This window comes from Macrotis lagotis, chromosome X, assembly GCF_037893015.1.
Source record: "Macrotis lagotis isolate mMagLag1 chromosome X, bilby.v1.9.chrom.fasta, whole genome shotgun sequence".
NCBI lineage: Eukaryota > Metazoa > Chordata > Mammalia > Peramelemorphia > Peramelidae > Macrotis > Macrotis lagotis.
In genome coordinates this window covers 626,845,342-626,862,542 of record NC_133666.1, presented here as the reverse complement: position 1 = coordinate 626,862,542, position 17,201 = coordinate 626,845,342, and the positions used below count along the sequence as shown (strand labels likewise).

At 55.9% G+C, this 17,201-nt stretch overlaps 5 protein-coding genes across 5 annotated transcripts; 3 read left to right on the top strand and 2 right to left on the bottom strand.

The window, feature by feature from the left end:
* Window positions 1-2,151: 2,151 nt before the first annotated feature.
* FBXW9 (F-box and WD repeat domain containing 9) lies at window positions 2,152-9,348 on the top strand. Its single transcript, XM_074203491.1, has 10 exons — window positions 2,152-2,867; window positions 2,947-3,086; window positions 4,374-4,502; window positions 4,586-4,698; window positions 4,797-4,888; window positions 5,154-5,302; window positions 5,456-5,569; window positions 5,901-5,990; window positions 6,072-6,137; window positions 6,225-9,348. Exons 1-10 carry the CDS (start codon window positions 2,459-2,461, stop codon window positions 6,297-6,299), a joined length of 1,377 nt encoding a protein of 458 aa, XP_074059592.1. The 5' UTR covers window positions 2,152-2,458; the 3' UTR covers window positions 6,300-9,348.
* Window positions 6,905-7,636, bottom strand: GNG14 (G protein subunit gamma 14). Its single transcript, XM_074203496.1, is given in 1 exon segment — window positions 6,905-7,636. A coding segment is annotated over 1 exon segment (297 nt). The 5' UTR covers window positions 7,557-7,636; the 3' UTR covers window positions 6,905-7,259.
* A 1,117-nt stretch (window positions 9,349-10,465) lies between the features above and the next one.
* On the top strand, window positions 10,466-13,764 carry DHPS (deoxyhypusine synthase). Its single transcript, XM_074203492.1, has 9 exons — window positions 10,466-10,750; window positions 10,824-10,988; window positions 11,090-11,211; window positions 11,286-11,382; window positions 11,547-11,633; window positions 11,777-11,882; window positions 12,020-12,123; window positions 12,627-12,752; window positions 12,840-13,764. Exons 1-9 carry the CDS (start codon window positions 10,514-10,516, stop codon window positions 12,933-12,935), a joined length of 1,140 nt encoding a protein of 379 aa, XP_074059593.1. The 5' UTR covers window positions 10,466-10,513; the 3' UTR covers window positions 12,936-13,764.
* WDR83 (WD repeat domain 83) lies at window positions 13,064-15,584 on the bottom strand. The gene is made up of 9 exons (XM_074203494.1): window positions 15,389-15,584; window positions 15,152-15,272; window positions 14,769-14,874; window positions 14,388-14,436; window positions 14,172-14,298; window positions 14,031-14,098; window positions 13,855-13,963; window positions 13,404-13,518; window positions 13,064-13,315 (listed from the first exon to the last, which is right to left on the bottom strand). The coding sequence occupies exons 1-9, from the start codon at window positions 15,489-15,491 to the stop codon at window positions 13,163-13,165; spliced, it is 951 nt and encodes a 316-aa protein (XP_074059595.1). The 5' UTR covers window positions 15,492-15,584; the 3' UTR covers window positions 13,064-13,162.
* Window positions 15,585-15,607: 23 nt separating this feature from the next.
* Window positions 15,608-17,076, top strand: WDR83OS (WD repeat domain 83 opposite strand). The gene is made up of 4 exons (XM_074203495.1): window positions 15,608-15,745; window positions 16,056-16,161; window positions 16,286-16,383; window positions 16,696-17,076. Exons 1-4 carry the CDS (start codon window positions 15,696-15,698, stop codon window positions 16,760-16,762), a joined length of 321 nt encoding a protein of 106 aa, XP_074059596.1. The 5' UTR covers window positions 15,608-15,695; the 3' UTR covers window positions 16,763-17,076.
* The last annotated feature ends 125 nt before the right edge of the window (window positions 17,077-17,201 follow it).

Below are 17,201 nucleotides of genomic sequence, written 5' to 3'. Positions count from 1 at the left end.
AGGTGCTGTGCAATGGTCTGAAGAAGGCCATGACAGAGGGTCCCAGCTGGCGAGAGCCCAGGGTCTTGGGGCCAGGGGTGGGGAGGGAGAAAAAGAAGGTACAGAACCTCCTCTGGGCTGTCTAGCCCAGCCATTCATCCAGGAGGGAGCCATTTCTTGGGCCCTGGGCCCTGCTATGCTGGTCAGCACTGTAGAGACGCATGCTTCTGAAGCCACTGCTCAGCGAATTCTCCTCTCACTGATTGTGCTCCTGTATCTCGTGCTGCTGCTGCTGCTGCTGCATTTACTTCACCTTTCCCTTTCAAACCCAGTGGGGGATTAGGGGGCAAAGGGGGGAAGAGGTAGCAGTTGGGAGATGGGGGTGTGTGGAGCATACGGTGTGAGCCCCTCAACCTGGGTCCACTGTCTCCCAGCCTCTGTCCTTGAGGCTGCCTAGCAATCTCCCCACTGGGAGGAGGACCGTTTGCTTCTCTACCACTGTTGGTTCCCCATATGTGGATGAGCCCTAAGATAATCTGAGTGTAACTGAATACAGTTTAGTATCTCTTCTTTCTCTCTCCTAGAAATTTTGATAGGACAGTCTTAGGGGTTCATTCCTGTTTTCTTTTCTGTCCTGTTTTGGCCTCAAGGCCATCCTTTTTGTCTCATTTTATTTTAGCTTTTTTTGTCCTCGGACAGTGGCTGGAACCAGTTTTGGCAGGAGCCAAGAGAGACTTTCCTTCTGGGTGGTTTATTTTCCTGGGAATTAAGTCAGCCAAGTGGGTGATGGCAGGAATTTCAGTCAGCCTGGTGAATTCTAGTGAGAGGGGGAAAATGAAATGGGTGACCCCTAGCATTTCCACTTATTCATTCCCTCCGTCCTCAACAAGAGTCCAGAAGGGAGAAATGGGTAGATGGAGTCGATTGCTCTCCAGAAACTAGCACAGGGACGCCCTTCACCCATGCTGCCCAGCCTGGAGGGAGGGAAGGAATCCAAACTGGTGATTTTCCTGGGCCTGAGGACTGTCATGGTCCTGGAGGACTCCAGATAGGTCTGGGTGAAGGGGCTGGGGGATTCCAGTGAGAAGGATCAATGCTGGATCCCCTGGAGAGGCTTTACTAACAGGCTTGGATGGAAGCATTCCCCTCCAGCAGCTTTCTGCTCCCTCTTGTGTCTTCTGTTCTTGGATTTTGGTGTCTGGTCGGCCCTTCCCTAGGGGCTAAGATCTCCCTTTTTTCCCTTTCTTGGTTGACGCCTGGGACTTCTCCCTGCCTTCCACCTCAGGATGGGGAGTCCTGTAGCTTTGAGGCGGGGCCTGTCTGTCCCTTCCATTTCTTCTTCCATCCCTCATTCACCATTTCAAGCGTCATGTCACGCACATTCCTCAGCTCAGCTTTTTAATTTAATTTTTTAAAATCGCGTAAAAACTCGAGCAGGTCTCTGGGAGCCGTTTACAAATGGTTTTTGTTTTATTTTGCTTTGTTAATTTTATTTTTAAATTCTGGTTCTTCGGAGAACCCCCCCCCCCCCCCCGGGGTGCTGGAGACACAGCCTCGAAGCAATCCGGGCTCTCCTTGGCTCAGCTCAGGGTGAGAGGTCCGGGTTCAGCCTCTGGGGGGCCCAGAGAAGGGAACGGGGGAGCAAGTGGTTTTTTTTTTTTCCAGATTATTTAATTTTTTTTTAGTTTGTTTTATTTAAAATTTCCGGTTTTTGCACAATGAAGTTAAAGCTCCATGATCCAACTGCCTCTGCCTCTGTTTGAGTTAGTTTCTGATTTCGGGAGTTTGCTTGGCCTGGGTGACGGTGCTGACTCTAGTTTTTAGCCTCCTGTCTGTTGAATCCTCGATTTGTACATTTGTAAATGTGCTGTAATGTTTCCTATGGTAAAACTGCTGTGGATTAGTGTTGAAGCAACTGCTTGCACCTTTGCTCCAATGAGATTTTTCTCATTTTATGTATAATTTTTTTGTTGACTAAAAACCAGTTTCTTGTGACTCAAGTTTTTCGGCCTCCGCCTTTGTGTCTGTCTCTAGGGATGGGGGGGAGGGCACTCGAGCTTGTCTGGGAGCCCGCGCGTGTGCGAGCAGTGCCGCCCCGTGCCCCGGCGGAAGTGAACTCCAGTACTTCCGGTACGTGGGCGCGCGGCTCCGGCGACACGTCATCGGCAAGTGCCGGAAGTGAGGGTCTGGTGCCTTGGAGACGGAATGCTGTCGGGGCGGCGGCCCGGGGCTGGGTGACAGGTGGGAGGTGCGGGGGTTCTGGGGGGGGCCCTGCTCCTATGTACCCCGGGCCCCGCCCGCTCCAGGCCCAGGGACCCCACAGCGCAGTGCGGTGGCCAGAGTCCTGGATTGGGACGAGAGCGCCCGGATTCCAGTGCCGCCCCCGCCGGTTACCGCTCGTGTGACGCCGGGCGGGACCGGCGCGGGGGCCCCGGGGGCCCTGTGATCCCCCCCAGGCTTGGAGCCGCCCCCCCTCGGCATGGAGCCGCTCCCCGACGACTGCCAAGACTGGGAGGAGGACTCGGACCCCGAGACGGACCCGGACGCCCAGGCGCAGGAGTACATCGACCGAGTCCTGGGGACCCCGGCCCCGGCGCCCGCCCGCGCCGTCCTGGCGCAGCCGGCCCCGGCCGGGCCCCGGCCCCCGGCCGCCGAGCTCTGGCGGGAGCCCCGGCGCAGCTCCGGGGGCGCGCCCGGGCCGGGCGCGGCGGGCCTGCTGGGCCTGCCCCTGGAGCTCATCCTGGAGATCTGCTCCTACCTGGAGGCGCGCCTGCTGCTGGGGGTCCTGCCCCGGGTGTGCCGCGCGCTCCGCGACATCGTCCGGGACCAGGTCATGTGGAGGGTCCGCGTGCAGAAGCTGCTGGGGGGCGCCTACCCCGTGGTGGAAGGTGCGGGGCGGGCCGGGGGGGCGGGGCGGGCGGGGGTCCGGGACGGCCGGCTCAGAGCTCCCCCCCCCCCCCCCCCCAGAGGAGGACTTCGACTGGCCGGCCGCCTGCGTCCAGCTGGAGGAGCACCTGGGCCGCTGGGCCGAGGACGGGCGCCGCGCCGAGTACTTCTGCCTGTCGGATGGACACTTTGCCTCCATCGACTCGGTGCTGCTGCTGCAGGTGAGGACGGCGGGCCGGGCCGGGCCGGGAGAAGCCGCTGAGGCTGGATGTGAATGGGGAGAGCTGCCCGAGGTGTAGCTGGCCCAACGGTAGCACTTGCTATGCCTTTGCGTTTGTGAGGGCCTGGAGCCTGCCTAATAGGCCAACGTTCATATTTGATGGGTGAAAAAACTAAAGCCCCCAAAGCTCATTTTTCTTTTGAGGCAGTTGCAGTCCAGTGACTCGTGCAGGGTCACATAGCTAGAGTTTCATAATAACCTTTTGAGCTCCAGTCTTCATCGCACCTTTTGGACATCTCCACCTGGATATCTCAAAGACATGTCAAATTGCGACTCTTCCGATACTCAACTCCTCATCCTTTTTATCTGAATTCACCCTTCTTCCGAACTTCCTATTTCTGCCAAGGGAAATCAGCACCTTGAACTCTTCTTTCCCCATCTCCATGTCCAGTTGCTTTGCTTCTATGATATCTCTCAGATACAAGTCAAAGACTCTCATCACCCATTGCCCCACTGACCTTGCTCCTTGCCTCCACTGTCCCCCTCATCTACTGAATGGATTTGGCTATGTCACTCTGCTGCTTGAGAAGGTTCAGTAGGGGAAAAATGCTGATCGTTAAAATACTTCACTAAACCTGGCTGCCCTCGAAATTTACTGTGTCTTCTCTTCTTGTATTCCTTCTCAACTAGCCTCCAAATCAGAATAGGTGCAACCTTACCCTTCTATCTCTCTCTGCACAAAATCTCGATGATGTCCAAAATAGGCACATTCCTTTAGCTCCCTTCAAGTCACAGCCCAAGTGCCATTCCATATTGGGCTTCCTTTAATATTTTATAATGGGGCAGCTAGGTGGTGCAGTGGATAGAGCACCGGCCCTGGAGTCAGGAGGACCTGAGTTCAAATCCGGCCTCAGACACTTAATGATTACCTAGCTGTGTGGCCTTGGACAAGCCACTTAATTCCACTGCCTTGCAAAAAAAAAAATTCTAATGAATGTCAGTAATCATATCCAGTGAGCTGGTTGTTACTGTTTTCCAGAGCCAGAATTTGAACTCTAAACCCAGGCATAATGGACTTCTGGACTTGGAGTTGATGAACTTGATTTGAAACCCTGCTCTTTGTGACCTTAAAATTATGAGCTTAAAATTTCCAGGCTTCAGTTTCCTCTAACTGCTCACAGGATTAGATCAGATAATCTCAAAGGTCACATCTAGCTCTTAAACCCTATCCTGGGACTATATGCTATGCTTTTTACAGCCCTCTCACCCCATCTGTGCCTTCCTTCAGGGTGGGGCACTCTGTGTCTCTGGCTCCAGGGACCGCAATGTTAACCTATGGGACTTGAGACAGCTTGGAGTAGAGCCAGGCAAAGTTCTGGTCAAGGCTCTAGGAACCCAGCGGAGTGGGACCCACAAGGTGAGAGATGGGGAGCCATGCCCTGGGATGATCTTTTGGCTTCCCAAGTGAGACTCCATTCTCTGATTGTCCCAATTCTCCAGGGCTGGGTCTGGTCCCTAGCTGCCCAAGATAACCGTGTCTGCTCAGGCTCCTGGGATAGCACTGTGAAGCTCTGGGACATGGAGGCTGATGGGCAACAGTTTGGGGAGATCAGGTATGTATGTGGTCATTGCAGGGGAGGGAGTGCTAAGGTTTAGGCCTTGTGGGGATGGAGAAGCATGAAGTCCAGATGGCCCATTCCTGTCTCCCTAGGGGCAAGGCTGCAGTGCTCTGTCTCTCCTACCGTCCTGACATCCTGGTCACTGGCACCTATGATAAGAAAGTGACTGTTTACGACCCCCGAGGTGGGCCCTCAAAATCCTGGGCAGAGATAGGGAAAGGGAGGGCCCTGGTGAGTGTAGGAGAGGGCTTTGTCTGACCAGAGAAGACTCTTCCAGGCGTGTATCCTTGAGAGCTTTGTGCTAGCTGGGGGTGGTGGATGGTATTGTCACAGTCTGGAATCAAGTCTCAGAAGATGACTTCCCAAGAATCCACTGGGCCTGGACCTGGAGCCCTTGGGAAGGGAGGGGGTGACTAGCTATTCTAATGCATGGCCCACCCTGGACATAGCGGGCCAGGCCCTGGTGAAGAGCAGAAGGCTGCATTCGAGTGCTGTACTGGCCTTGTTGGCCGACGACCAGTACATCATCTCAGGAAGTGAGGACCGAACCTTGGTGGTGTTTGAGCGGCGGACCAACAGTGTTCTACAACGACTGCAGGTGCTGGGATGCAGCTGGGCTGGGGGTGGCAGGGGGAGCTTGGAGCAGCTCCAGGTCTGGTGCTGCCCTTGCCCCTGGCCCTGCCCTGGCTCCATCCTTGATGGGGGAGGGCTTAATATTTCCTTCACTGAGCCTTTCTCTTCTTGCCACCAGCTGGAGTCCTACCTACTGTGCATGTCCTACCATAAGCCCCAGCTCTGGGCTGGCGACAACCAGGGCCTGCTCTATGTGTTTGAGCACCACGGGGGCCAGTTCCAGCATGTCAGGGTGTGGCATTTCTCCATTCTTCTCACCTTGGCTCTGCCTCCTCCCTTGCTCATTTCTCTTCGGCCATCAGGAGTGGGAGGGGGAACATAGCAAATCATTTCCCAAAGGTTCTGTATCTTCCTCAGTTAAATGAAAGGTTTGGGCTGGGTGATCCTAATACCTGTTGCTTTTTAGTTTTGTTTTTCATTTTGAGAGTTGGGAAAGACCCTAGATCAGCAGCTACCCTGGGAATAGGATCTTAGTTGGGAACAAGATTAAGAGGGTGTGGGGAGAAGAGGAGCCTGGGGTTGGGTGACAGAAAGCCTCCCAATCCTTGTATCTCTTCCTATAGTCCTTCGATGTGGGGCATAGGTCACAAATCACTGGCATTGACCATTCGTTGGGCTCACTTTATACCACATCCACGGACAAGACCATTCGGGTAAGCGCCACCTGATCAGGGTCCCCAAAGTGAAGTGCAGACCCTTGCCTGCAGACCCTGAGCCTCCTCTCTTCTCCCCAGGTACACGTGCCCACTGATCCACCACAGACCATCTGTACCCGGAGCCACCACAATGTTCTCAATGGGGTAAGGCCTCTCCTCCCAAGTTCAGCCTTGCTATACCTGTTCCTCCCTGCACTCCACTGAGACCTGTTCCTGATTTCCTTCTTCCAGGTCTGTGCTGATGGCAATGTGGTAGTAGCTGCATCTGGGGGCCTATCTTTGGAAGTGTGGAGATTAAAACCCTGAAGGGGGGGCCCAGAGGACTGGGCTGGCTGAGGCATCTTGGGACCTGTGCTGTTGTCCACACTTCCCTTGTCACGACCCCAAGCCCTGTAGCTGGGGACCATCCTGACTCTTCAGGTCTCAGACCTGGTTCTGTGGTGCTACCAGAATCCCTGGCCTTTTTCTCTTTTTCTCTAGTGGCTGGGATGATATTGCTCCCACTGTGCTAACTCCTAGCTTCTGATGGGGGATAAACCCCATCATCTAAAGCTAGAAAAGTGTTGAGTCCCTCCAGTGAGGGCTGGGCCTGATTCCCTCTCCTCCTCTCTCCCCCCTCCCCCTTCCCCCCCATTATTTATTATTGGAATGCCCCTTTCCTCTCCTTGAGGCCAAAGCTCAGGAATAAACCTTTTGGATGATCTCCCCTGCTCTGAACTGTGTACTACAGGGTCTCTGCCCGGGATGTCAGTGGTGCATTTGTGCCTTTCTGTCAATGGGATTATGTGTCTATCTGTGACTTTGCTCATGAGAGTGTCACTTCTGACTTTCTGCTGTTAAGACAGTGTTTGTGACCATATACATTCAACTATAGCTTACTAAATGGCAGCATTAGGTCTGTGACATGAGAAGCATGTGTTAGACTCTGAGTGAGAGACTGCAGTGGGTGGGTGGGAGGTCAGAAGGTCTTGGTTCTCTTTCCAGACATAAACTGAAACTCACTTATGGAGCTAAGGACTTTAATAAAATCTGACCCATGTTTTCCTTGAGGTCTCAGATCCTCTTTGGAATTGAAGGGATGGAGAGGGGATGAGGGGGAGAATCATAGGGGAATGTCTGAGGACTGTGAGATGCTGGGGAGTGAGGGACAGCGGAATGGACCTGATGCCGGGAGTGTCTTCATGGGGATATTGAAGTCAGAATCTGAAGGGAGGGAATCTCACAATGGGGGTGTCTTAAGAGACAAGGGTTTCCATGAGAAGAGGGTCATAGGATGGTGCATGGTTTCTTCTCCTTGAAGGGATTGACAGCAGCTGGGATACCCATGAGGAATGGGTCACTCTTGGCGTGTTCCACACAGTACTGCAAGAGCTCCCCTGCTGCTTTGGATACCTAAGGCAGATCAGGGGCCTTGCTAGTCCCCAAGGACCCAAGCCCATCCCCAACCCCAGCCCATCCTCCACCTCTCACCTGGACACGATCAATGCCAGCCTCCATCCGAAGCTGCTCCACAGCCCGGCGTGCTTGGCCTATGTCGCTGCCACTTGACATCTTGCTGGACATCTGGATGGGTGAGAAGGACTGGGAGTTGCCTGAATGGGGTAAAGCTTCCCTAGTTCCTTGCAGCAAGAGAATTCAGCAGTTAGCCCCCATGCCCCATCCCTCCCCAACTCACTCCTGTATCCTGGATTCACAAATTTGTCCTGCCACCTCCTCCTGAATCTCCCCTGCTGGCCCAGATCTAAGACTGAGGGAGTTTGAATCATTTTCTGGAAGGCAAGAGAGGCTAGTTGAGCGCTGAATGTGGAGTCAGGATCCAGATTCAAGGCTTAGCTCTTTAAGTCTCTTTCCTTCTCTGGAACTCAGTTTCCTTTTTCCAACAAAGGACTAAATACTTTTTAACCTTTCCACTTTAAAACCTATGATCCTTACCTCTTGAAGGAGAGAGTTCCTCTCTCTGTCAGGGTCTGGTTCTTGTCAGTGCCCAAGGAATAATGTGGCCTCCCCCATCCACTAATAATAGCCCAGCCCCCTGGACTCCCAGGGTCTGGGCTGTCCCTTTCTTTCCTCCTACCAGTACCTTTGAAGCCAGGACACCTGGAGAGTGAAATGTCACTGCCAGGAAACAGCAGCAGCTGCAGTAGCTGTGGGGATCCCTTTGAGGAGTGGGGCAGGAAGGAACATCGGGTTAACCCATCTATCAAGCAGGAACCCAGAAGAAATCTAATATTGGGGGTTCAGCTTGATGTCTTGGCATCCTATCTAATTTCATGGATCATAGGAAATCATAACCAGAAGAAATTGAGATCATCTACAGCGTTGGTCTTCCAAGTCAAGTCTATATTCTCAAGTGGCATGATCTCAAGTGGTACGTGACAACAAGGATGAGAAGATGGGTTGCATCGCACCTTCCCCTCCATAAGCAATCTTGGGCTGATTTCTGACACATCCATACTAAGAGAAAAATAATCTGAATATAATAAGGAATTTCTTTTACTCTTCTACTAAGGAATAGGGAAATCCCTAAATTGGTGTTGATTCAATTCAGAATAAATACCCTTCTGCCATCTGTACCATATCCCACCACTGACCTCTTGTGACTGACTCACCAGGGATCTGTCCCTCAAGGTAGTCTAATTTAATTCTGACCCAGTCAACCTTCGGCAGATATGAGTGCTGGCCAAGGCAAGCCTGTGTCTCCAAGATTCTCTAAATGGTCAGACCCTGCTTCCCAGGAGGTAGAGTCATCTCTTCTCTACTTCATTGTCACTGAGTCACCAAGGACAGACTGGTCCTTTCAACCCTACTGACCTCCTCAAGTTGATGTTCACACTCAAAGCCACTTTATCCTTAATTTCAACCTCATCCTTCATAGCCAATCAATAGTTGCCTTTTTTCTCCTTGCAGTGAACCCTTTTTTTTTGCAAGGCAAATGGGATTAAGTGGCTTGCCCAAGGCCACACAGCTAGGTAATTATTAAGTGTCTGAGGCTGGATTAGAACCCAGTATTCCTGACTCCCGGGCCGGTGCTTTATCTACTACGCCACCTAGCCGCCCCAACCCTTTTCTTCATTCAACCAAGCTGGGGCCTTTCAGCCTCTCACCCAGATTTTTATTAATAGCTTAATTGGTCTCCCTGCCTCTTATTTTTCCTTTTACATAGATGCCAAAGTGATTTTTCTCAAAGCACAGGTCAGATTATGCCATTCCTTTCCCAATAAACTCAATGGCTCCCTGTTGTATGATCCAAGATGTTTTTTTTTAAATTTATAATTTTATGTAAGTTTTATTACACATGTTATCACAGTGGTGTAGGGTGATAGGAACTCTGATTTTCATTCTTTTAGGGAACTTCTAGATAAGGAAATTCCTTCTTTCAATGAAGGTTGACATCTAAGCAGTGTGCTGCCTTATACTTTCCTTAGCCAGAGCGCTTTGATAGGAAGTGATCTGCTCATCATCAGCATCAGGAAGCATCAGGACCTGAATCCAGCATTCTATTCACTATACCATTCTTTTTGTTGTTTCAGCTGTGTCCAACTCTTTGTGACCCCATTTGGGTTTGGTTTTTTTTGGCAAAGATGCTGGAGTGGTTTGCCATTTCCTTCTTTGGTTGATTATAGATGAGGAACCTGAAGCAAAGTTCAGTGCCTTACCCAGGGTCACACAGTAAGTGTCTGAGACTAGACTTGAGTATTCAAGTCTTCCTGACGCCGGGACTGGTGCTCCTTCCACTATGCACCTAACTGCTCTTATACATTCAACATCTCGATATAAATAAATTTATACGGAGACCTTATAAATAGACCCTTTGGGACTATGTGATCAAACATGTTGATCGACAAGATACGCGATATTTTGTCCTTCATTCTCGGTATCATGGTATCAAAAAGTTAGGAGACTACTGATGTGAAGGCTGTGCCGCACAGGGTCGGTGGCTAAGGTTTGCGGTGTGCCACGGCCTGCAGGCCTTTGACTCGAAGCGCTCTGGGAAAGGCTCCGCGTGGGGCTGGAGGGCCGTGGGTGCTTCCTGGCCGCCAGGGACGCGGTGTGACCGGGACAAGCCCCTCCAGGTCTCTGAGCTCCAGGTCCTTCGTGGATGGTGTTTTTCTGCTCTGTCTGTGGCTCCCTTGGGATCCGAGCCTCTGCAGCCTGCCCTCTGACACCACTAGCTGCACGGCCTCGGGCAGCCGCTTCCCCCCATTGCCTCTTTCCTCACCCATCAAAGGAACTGGAGAAGGGAAGGGCAAAGCCTTCCCGCATGGCTGCGGGGAACCGGCCCACCGAGGGCTTCTCGGCCCGCCCGCCCCGAGGCGGCGCCTCCACCCGGGACCCGGACTGGCCGGGGCGGGAGGCGCGGGCCCGGGGGCTCTGCGCGCGGCCGGCAGAGGGCGGCCGAGAGCCGGGGAGAGCTGAGCCCCTGCGGCCTCCGTAGGGGGCGCGCGTCACTTCCGGCTCGGGGCCGCTTCCGGCCTCACTTCCGCCGGCCGCGGGGGCGCGCTCGGCCCGCCGCAGCGCTCATGGAGGGTCCCCGGGAGGAGGAGGAGGAGGGCTGGGAGGGCCCCGGGCCGGGGCTGCCCTCGGGAGCCCTGGACGCCGTACTCCGGCGCAGCGCGGCGCTCCCCGCGGGGGCCGTCCCGGTCCGGGGCTACGACTTCAACCGCGGCCTGGACTACGGCGCCCTGCTCCGCGCCTTCGGCACCACCGGCTTCCAGGCCACCAGCTTCGGCCGCGCCGTGCAGCAGGTCCACGCCATGGTGAGGCCCGGCCCCGAGGCCCGCGGACCGCCCCGCGCGGCCGGGAGACGTCACCGCCCCGCTTCTCCCGCAGATCGACAAGAAGCTGGAGCCTCTCGGGGAGGAGGAGCAGGACCACGCCGACCTGAACCCGATCCACCGGCCCGCGAGCGGCTGCACCATCTTCCTGGGCTACACGTCCAACCTCATCAGCTCCGGCGTCCGCGAGACCATCCGCTACCTGGTGCAGCACAACATGGTGCGGCCCCGGGGCTGGTGAGAGTGCCCTGGGCTGGGGGGTGGGATGCCCCTTAGACCCGGGCGGCGTCTGCAGTGCTTCCTCCGGGTCTGGCCCCGCAGGTGGATGTTCTGGTGACAACCGCCGGCGGGATAGAAGAAGACCTGATCAAGTGCCTGGCACCCACCTACCTGGGCGAGTTTAGCCTGAAGGGGAAGGAGCTGAGACAAAATGGCATCAATAGGTATGGGGGAGGGAGGGCCCGGTGTGGGGCTCTTTGCCTCAGAGCCCTGAAGTGACCGACCCCTAATCCTTCAGGATCGGAAACCTGCTTGTCCCCAATGACAACTACTGCAAGTTTGAGAACTGGTTGATGCCAATTCTGGACCAGATGGTTCTGGAGCAGAATACAGAGGTGGCCACTGTGGAGGGGGTGGGGGGCCCTGGGTTGGAGGTCATGGCGGAGGGCATTCACGGCGGGGGGGGGGGGGGTGGGGACAAAGCGGGTGGAACCTCTGGGGATCCAGGGAGAAAAGTGTTCCTCAAGGTCAATGCACGTATGGGCCTGTCCTTTCCTAGGGGGTGAAGTGGACACCATCGAAGATGATTGCACGATTGGGCAAAGAAATTAACAACCCTGAGTCTGTGTATTACTGGGCACAGAAGGTATGATCTAGCCAAGCATCCCCAATACCCCTTTCCTACTTTTAATCCTCTTCCTTTGACACACTGAGGAGGGAGTATGGGCATGGACAAGGGAATGTTTCTTAACCCTGTTGTGACTTCCAGTTCCCAATCCCACTGTCTAGAACAACATCCCAGTGCTAAGCCCGGCTTTGACAGATGGGTCTCTTGGGGATATGATCTTCTTCCACTCATATAAGAACCCAGGGCTTGTGTTGGACATAGTGGAGGGTGAGCTTCCCCCATAAATCTTAGGGTCTGAGAGTGGGCAGGGTGGCATGGCATGAAAGGGGCACCATGGTACAAAGGGAGGAGGGTGGCATTGGGGGAACCAGGAGCCATTAGTAAAGCTTGATCCCTTTGCCCAGACTTAAGACTCATCAATGCTCAGGCCATCTTTGCCAAGCACACAGGCATGATCATCCTCGGGGGAGGCCTGGTGAAGCACCACATTGCTAATGCTAATCTCATGGTAAGGCCACCCTGTAAGGCTAGCTATAACAAAACTGTTGGGCATCTTTCTCTCTGCATGTTTAACAAGGCTGTTCTCTGTTCTCCCTTCCCACTAACCTGGAATGTTCTTGCCCCATACTATCTTTGAGTCCATATCTGAAAGCCTGAGGAGTGTTATATAAATGGTCAGAGTATGGGACTTGGAGGGAGAGAGACATGGGTTCAAATCCAAGAGAGACTCTTGCCATGACCTCTTGGACAAGTGACTTAATCTCTGAATCCATCCTCATCTGTAAAATAATGCTTTTATCCACTGCGCCACCTAGCTGCCCCTATAAAATGGCGCAGTGGATAGAGCACAGGCCCTGGAAACGGGAGGACCTGAGTTTATACGTGATCTCAGACACTTATACCTATTTTACAATACTCAGGGTCCCTATTCCATAATGCTGCTAATGTGAGCCATTGAAGGTCAGCAGCACTTCCTTCTCCCTCATCTTTCATTCTATCATGTCTCCTCAGAGGAATGGGGCCGATTATGCTGTCTATATCAACACGGCCCAGGAATTTGATGGCTCAGATTCTGGGGCCAGGCCAGATGAAGCTGTGTCCTGGGGCAAGATCCGCATGGATGCAAAGCCAGTTAAGGTATGTCTGGTCTCAGGTTGGGGTGATGGCAGAGCCTTGAGCCTCTGTGGTTACTTAAGTTCTCTCTCTTCTAATTTCCTCCCCCAGGTCTATGCTGATGCCTCTCTTGTCTTCCCTCTCCTGGTGGCAGAGACTTTTGCCCAGAAAATCAGCGCCTTCACTCCTGAGAAGAACAATGACTGAGCAGCCAGTTCCAACAAGGACCTGGAAGTTGGGGGTTCTGGATTCTAGCCCCTCCTATTATTTTGTCACAGCTACTCCCCCAGACATCCCCAACTTTCAAGGCATCCTGGTTAGCAAACATCCAGGCCTGAGATAAAGGTCTCTTTATGTGTGTGGTAGGTTATGGTACAGCTCCCCAAAGCCAATAAACTCCATGCATCCCATCCACCTATGTCTACTGCTGCCCTTCAAGCCGGCGACTCCTCCTCTGCTACAAATGACTCTTCTCGCCAGCACTGGACATTGCCTTCTGAGGCAGTCAGCAAGCAGGGCTCAGTGGGGTGGAAGGCCAGGGACTGGACGACACCTCGGCCCACAGGCAGGGTCAAAACCAGAGTACCCTGTGACAGAAAAGGAAGCCGTGAAAAAGAGCAGGGGAGGAGAAGGCAAAGCTAGTTACTGGGAACTGCTGGGTGATGGGATGCTGACCTCCACCAGGTCCCAGAAGTAGACGTTTCCATCCTCTGAGGCACTGACCACGTGGGTATCTCGCTCGCTCAGGCAGCAGTCCAGCTTGTAGTCCTGATTTTTGTGTCCTGTGTACCTGAGGAGGGGAGACAGCAGGCTGGCCCCTGAGAGCTCCAGGCTCCCTTCCTCCCACTGCACGAAACTCCTCATCTGATGATCTTTCTAGGTTCTCTATGCCTAGGCCTGGAAGATCATTTCTGTCTGGCTTTGTTGAAATCCACCACCCCCCATCCAATAACATATATATATAATAGATCTATTTATGTCTGATAGGTGTCTCTATCCCTATCTCATGTTTTAGAATAAACCTGTTGGTTATGGCTTTGTTTGGGTTTGTTTTCTGTGCCTGGAGCTTAACACTGACCACATGGGTGAAGAGATGAGAGACTGCCTGCGTTATGGGCTTACTCACTCTCCAAGCAGCTCCCCTGTATCTTTGTCCAGTAGTCGAAGAGAAGAATCAAGGCTGGAGATGAGTGTGCACTGGCCATCTTTGCTAAAGCACACACAAGTAATGGGACCTGTAAAAGGGGCAGGGTGAGCGTGTAGGGCCAGGCCTTCCCCAAGTCCCTTGTGCCCCATACTCACTTCCAACATAGTCTGCATACAGCTCTCCCATCCGAAGATCATAGCGCCGGGAGTATCCATCCACAGAACTGGGGAGACAGCAGAGGTGGGTCTTTGTGTGAGCTCTGCTAGACACCAGTCTCCTTACCCTCTGGCACTCACCCTGCCAGGATCTCATGGTCTGACAGCTTTACACTGGAGATACCATCCTTGGCTTCATCTAGGACCTGCACGGGGTCGGGTCGTCGGGAGCGACAGTCCCAGCATCTGACGCTTGAATCAATGGAACCTGTAGCCAGAACCCAGATCCAAGTGAAAAGGAAGGAGGGCCAGACCCTAAGCTCTTGAAGCTTCCTCCTCCCAAAACTCTTCACTTACCAGACACAATCACTGTGGCTTCCTCGTTGAACTGCACACAGTTCACCTTCTGTAAAGTCAACATGGGATAGAAGTAGAGGAATGATGGGTCGTCATGGGCTATTGAGGCCACAAGGTCACAAGACCTAATATAGCTGAGATTGTGGGAAATGTGATTGGGTTTCCTGGGAGAAAACTAGGTCTTGAAGGCAATGGAGTTATAGGACGGAGAAGACAGCGGAGGAAAAGTCAAGTCCGGTTTCCGGGGTCTCACATCAAGCAGAAGATAGTTTTGAGTTTGGAGAGAGGTCGTGGGAAGACTTAGTTGCCCGGGCTGTGGGCTAGGAGGAAAGAGGGTCCGGGGCAGCCTTGGATTCCCCTTCCTTCCGTCCCCGTCCTTACCCCTGCGTGGCCCCGGAATTTCCGGAGAATCTGGCCTGATGCCACATCCCAAAAGAGAACAGCTCGGTCGTTTCCTCCGGAGCACAGGCGGCTGTTGTCAAAGGAGCTGGGGGGATGCGTGGCTGGTTGGGGCTTGGTTGGGGCCCTGCGGGGGGGGGGGGGGCTTGGGCCAGAAGCAGAGCTTCGAGGGGCCTGGGGAGGGTTGGGGGTCAGCGGGGAAGGCCCTTAGGACCATCTGAGGGCAGCGGGGAGGTTTAGGGGTGCAGTGAGGAGGGGGCCCTTGGGATCATCGGGGGCAGCGCGGCGGGGGGCCCTTGGGATCATCTGGGGGGCAGCGAGGCGGGGGGCCCTTGGGGCCATCGGGGACGTCTGGGGGGCCTCACCCCGCAGCATCCAGCACTTCGGAGCCGTGGCCGCCGTAGGTCCGCAGCAGCGTGCCCCGCAGCGGGCTCCACAGGGCCAGGGTCTTGTCGCTGCCGCAGGTCAGGCAGTAGCGGCCGTCCACTGCGGGGCAAGGCCGGGCCTCAGCCGGGGCGCCGCCGCCCCTCTGCCGCGCCCCCGCCCCTCCTCCCCACAACCCCTCCCGGCCCCCTCTCTCTCCGAGGAAGGAGGGCGGAGACCGTTGAAGCGCACGGCCCGCACGGCTCCCTGGCGGCAGGGCAGGCTCCGCACCGACTTGCGCGGCAGCTCGGGCTTCGTGGGCCGCGGCTCCGGGAAGGCCATGCTCGGGGCGGCCGGGGAACGGGAGCCCCCGGGCCGGAGGCGTCACACGCGGCCCCCGGACTCGCGGCGCTGCGCGGCGCCGGAAGTGGCCGAGGCGGGAGCGGAAGGGGCGGGGCCAGGAGCGGAAGGGCGGGGCCAGGAGCGGCGCCTCGCGCCTCCCCCGCCCCCGCCGCGCCGCACGCCCCGCCCCTTCCCGGCCCGGCAATGTCGGTGAACAACATGTCGGACCCCCGGCGCCCCAACAAGGTGCTCAGGTGAGGCTCCGGCCGCGCTCCTGCCCCTCCCCCCTGACTGCGAGCTGCGCTGAGAGATCCCGGGGGGGAGCTCCCTCCCCGGACCCCCCCAGGCTGCGCGGAGGGGCCGGAGCGGGGCTCGCTGCTCGGGGGGCTCCCCTGCGTGCGGAGACCCTGGCGGGAGAAGCTGCCGCCCTCGGCTCGCTCACAGACCCCACACCGGACTCGCTGCCCGGGCTTAGAGACCTAGAAGGGGAAGGGGACCCCCGCGCGTCCCCCCCGGAACCCAGGACTCCGGAAAGCCCCTGCTGTGTCCCCTTCGTCTCCCCAGGTACAAGCCACCTGCGACCGAGAACAACCCGGCCCTGGAGGATCCGACCCCGGACTACATGAACCTGCTGGGAATGATTTTCAGCATGTGCGGCCTCATGCTCAAGGTGAGCGCCAGGGACGGGGGAAGGGTCCCCGAGGAGGCAGCCCCGGGGGAGGGGACGTGTCCCGGGCGGGGCGGATCCTCGGGTGCTTGCTCAGAGGCCCGCCTGTGCCCCCCCCCACCCCCAGCTGAAGTGGTGTGCCTGGATCGCCGTCTACTGTTCCTTCATCAGCTTTGCCAACTCTCGAAGCTCTGAGGATACCAAGCAGATGATGAGCAGCTTTATGTGAGTCCTGGCGCCCGGGCAACGTGGGGGTCCCGGGGTGGTGCAGGAGGGGTGCTGTCCCCGGCCCCGCCTCCTCCCCGGCCGAGGGGTCAAGGAGCACCAGATCTCCCTGGGCCTTTTGTAGCCCGGCCTCAACCTCCTTTATTTTCGTTTGCAAGGCAAATGGGGTTAAGTGGCTTGCCCAGGGCCACACAGCTAGGTCATTGTTAAGTATGAGGTCAAATACGAACTCAGGTCCTCCTGCCTCCAGGCCCGGTGCTCTATCCACTGCGCCACCTAGCCGCCCCCTTCAACCTCTTTTCTCCCGACCAGGCTCTCCATTTCTGCCGTGGTGATGTCCTACCTCCAGAACCCCCAGCCTATGACACCCCCGTGGTAGACTCCAGTCTCCAGGCTCCTCAGCCCGCACCGCGGGACCCTGGCTAGGGCTTTTCCTGCGGCTTCTCGGGCCAGAGCTGGACACGGGTCCATCCCTCCCTCCCTCCTCCGTTCACCGCCCTCCGGCCTCAGGGCCTCAGACTGCGAGTCCGCCCCCACCTCCGCTGAAGGACCGCCTGTTCCTGGGCCCAGCCTGGCGGGTGCCCCCAGCCTCGCCGGGCCGGGCTCCCCGGGCCGGGCTCCTTCCCGGGCGGGGCGGGGGCTCGGCCGCTTGTAACTACTCGCTCGACCAATTACAGACGGATGTGTACGAAAGTTTCTCCCGGCTCTGCTCATTCTCCGCCTCCTCCGCCGGGCCCTGCCCCCTCGCTCCCCTGATTGGTCGGGTGGGCGGCGGGCCCGCCCCCCGAGCGGGGCCATTGGCCGGGCCTCGGTTCCGG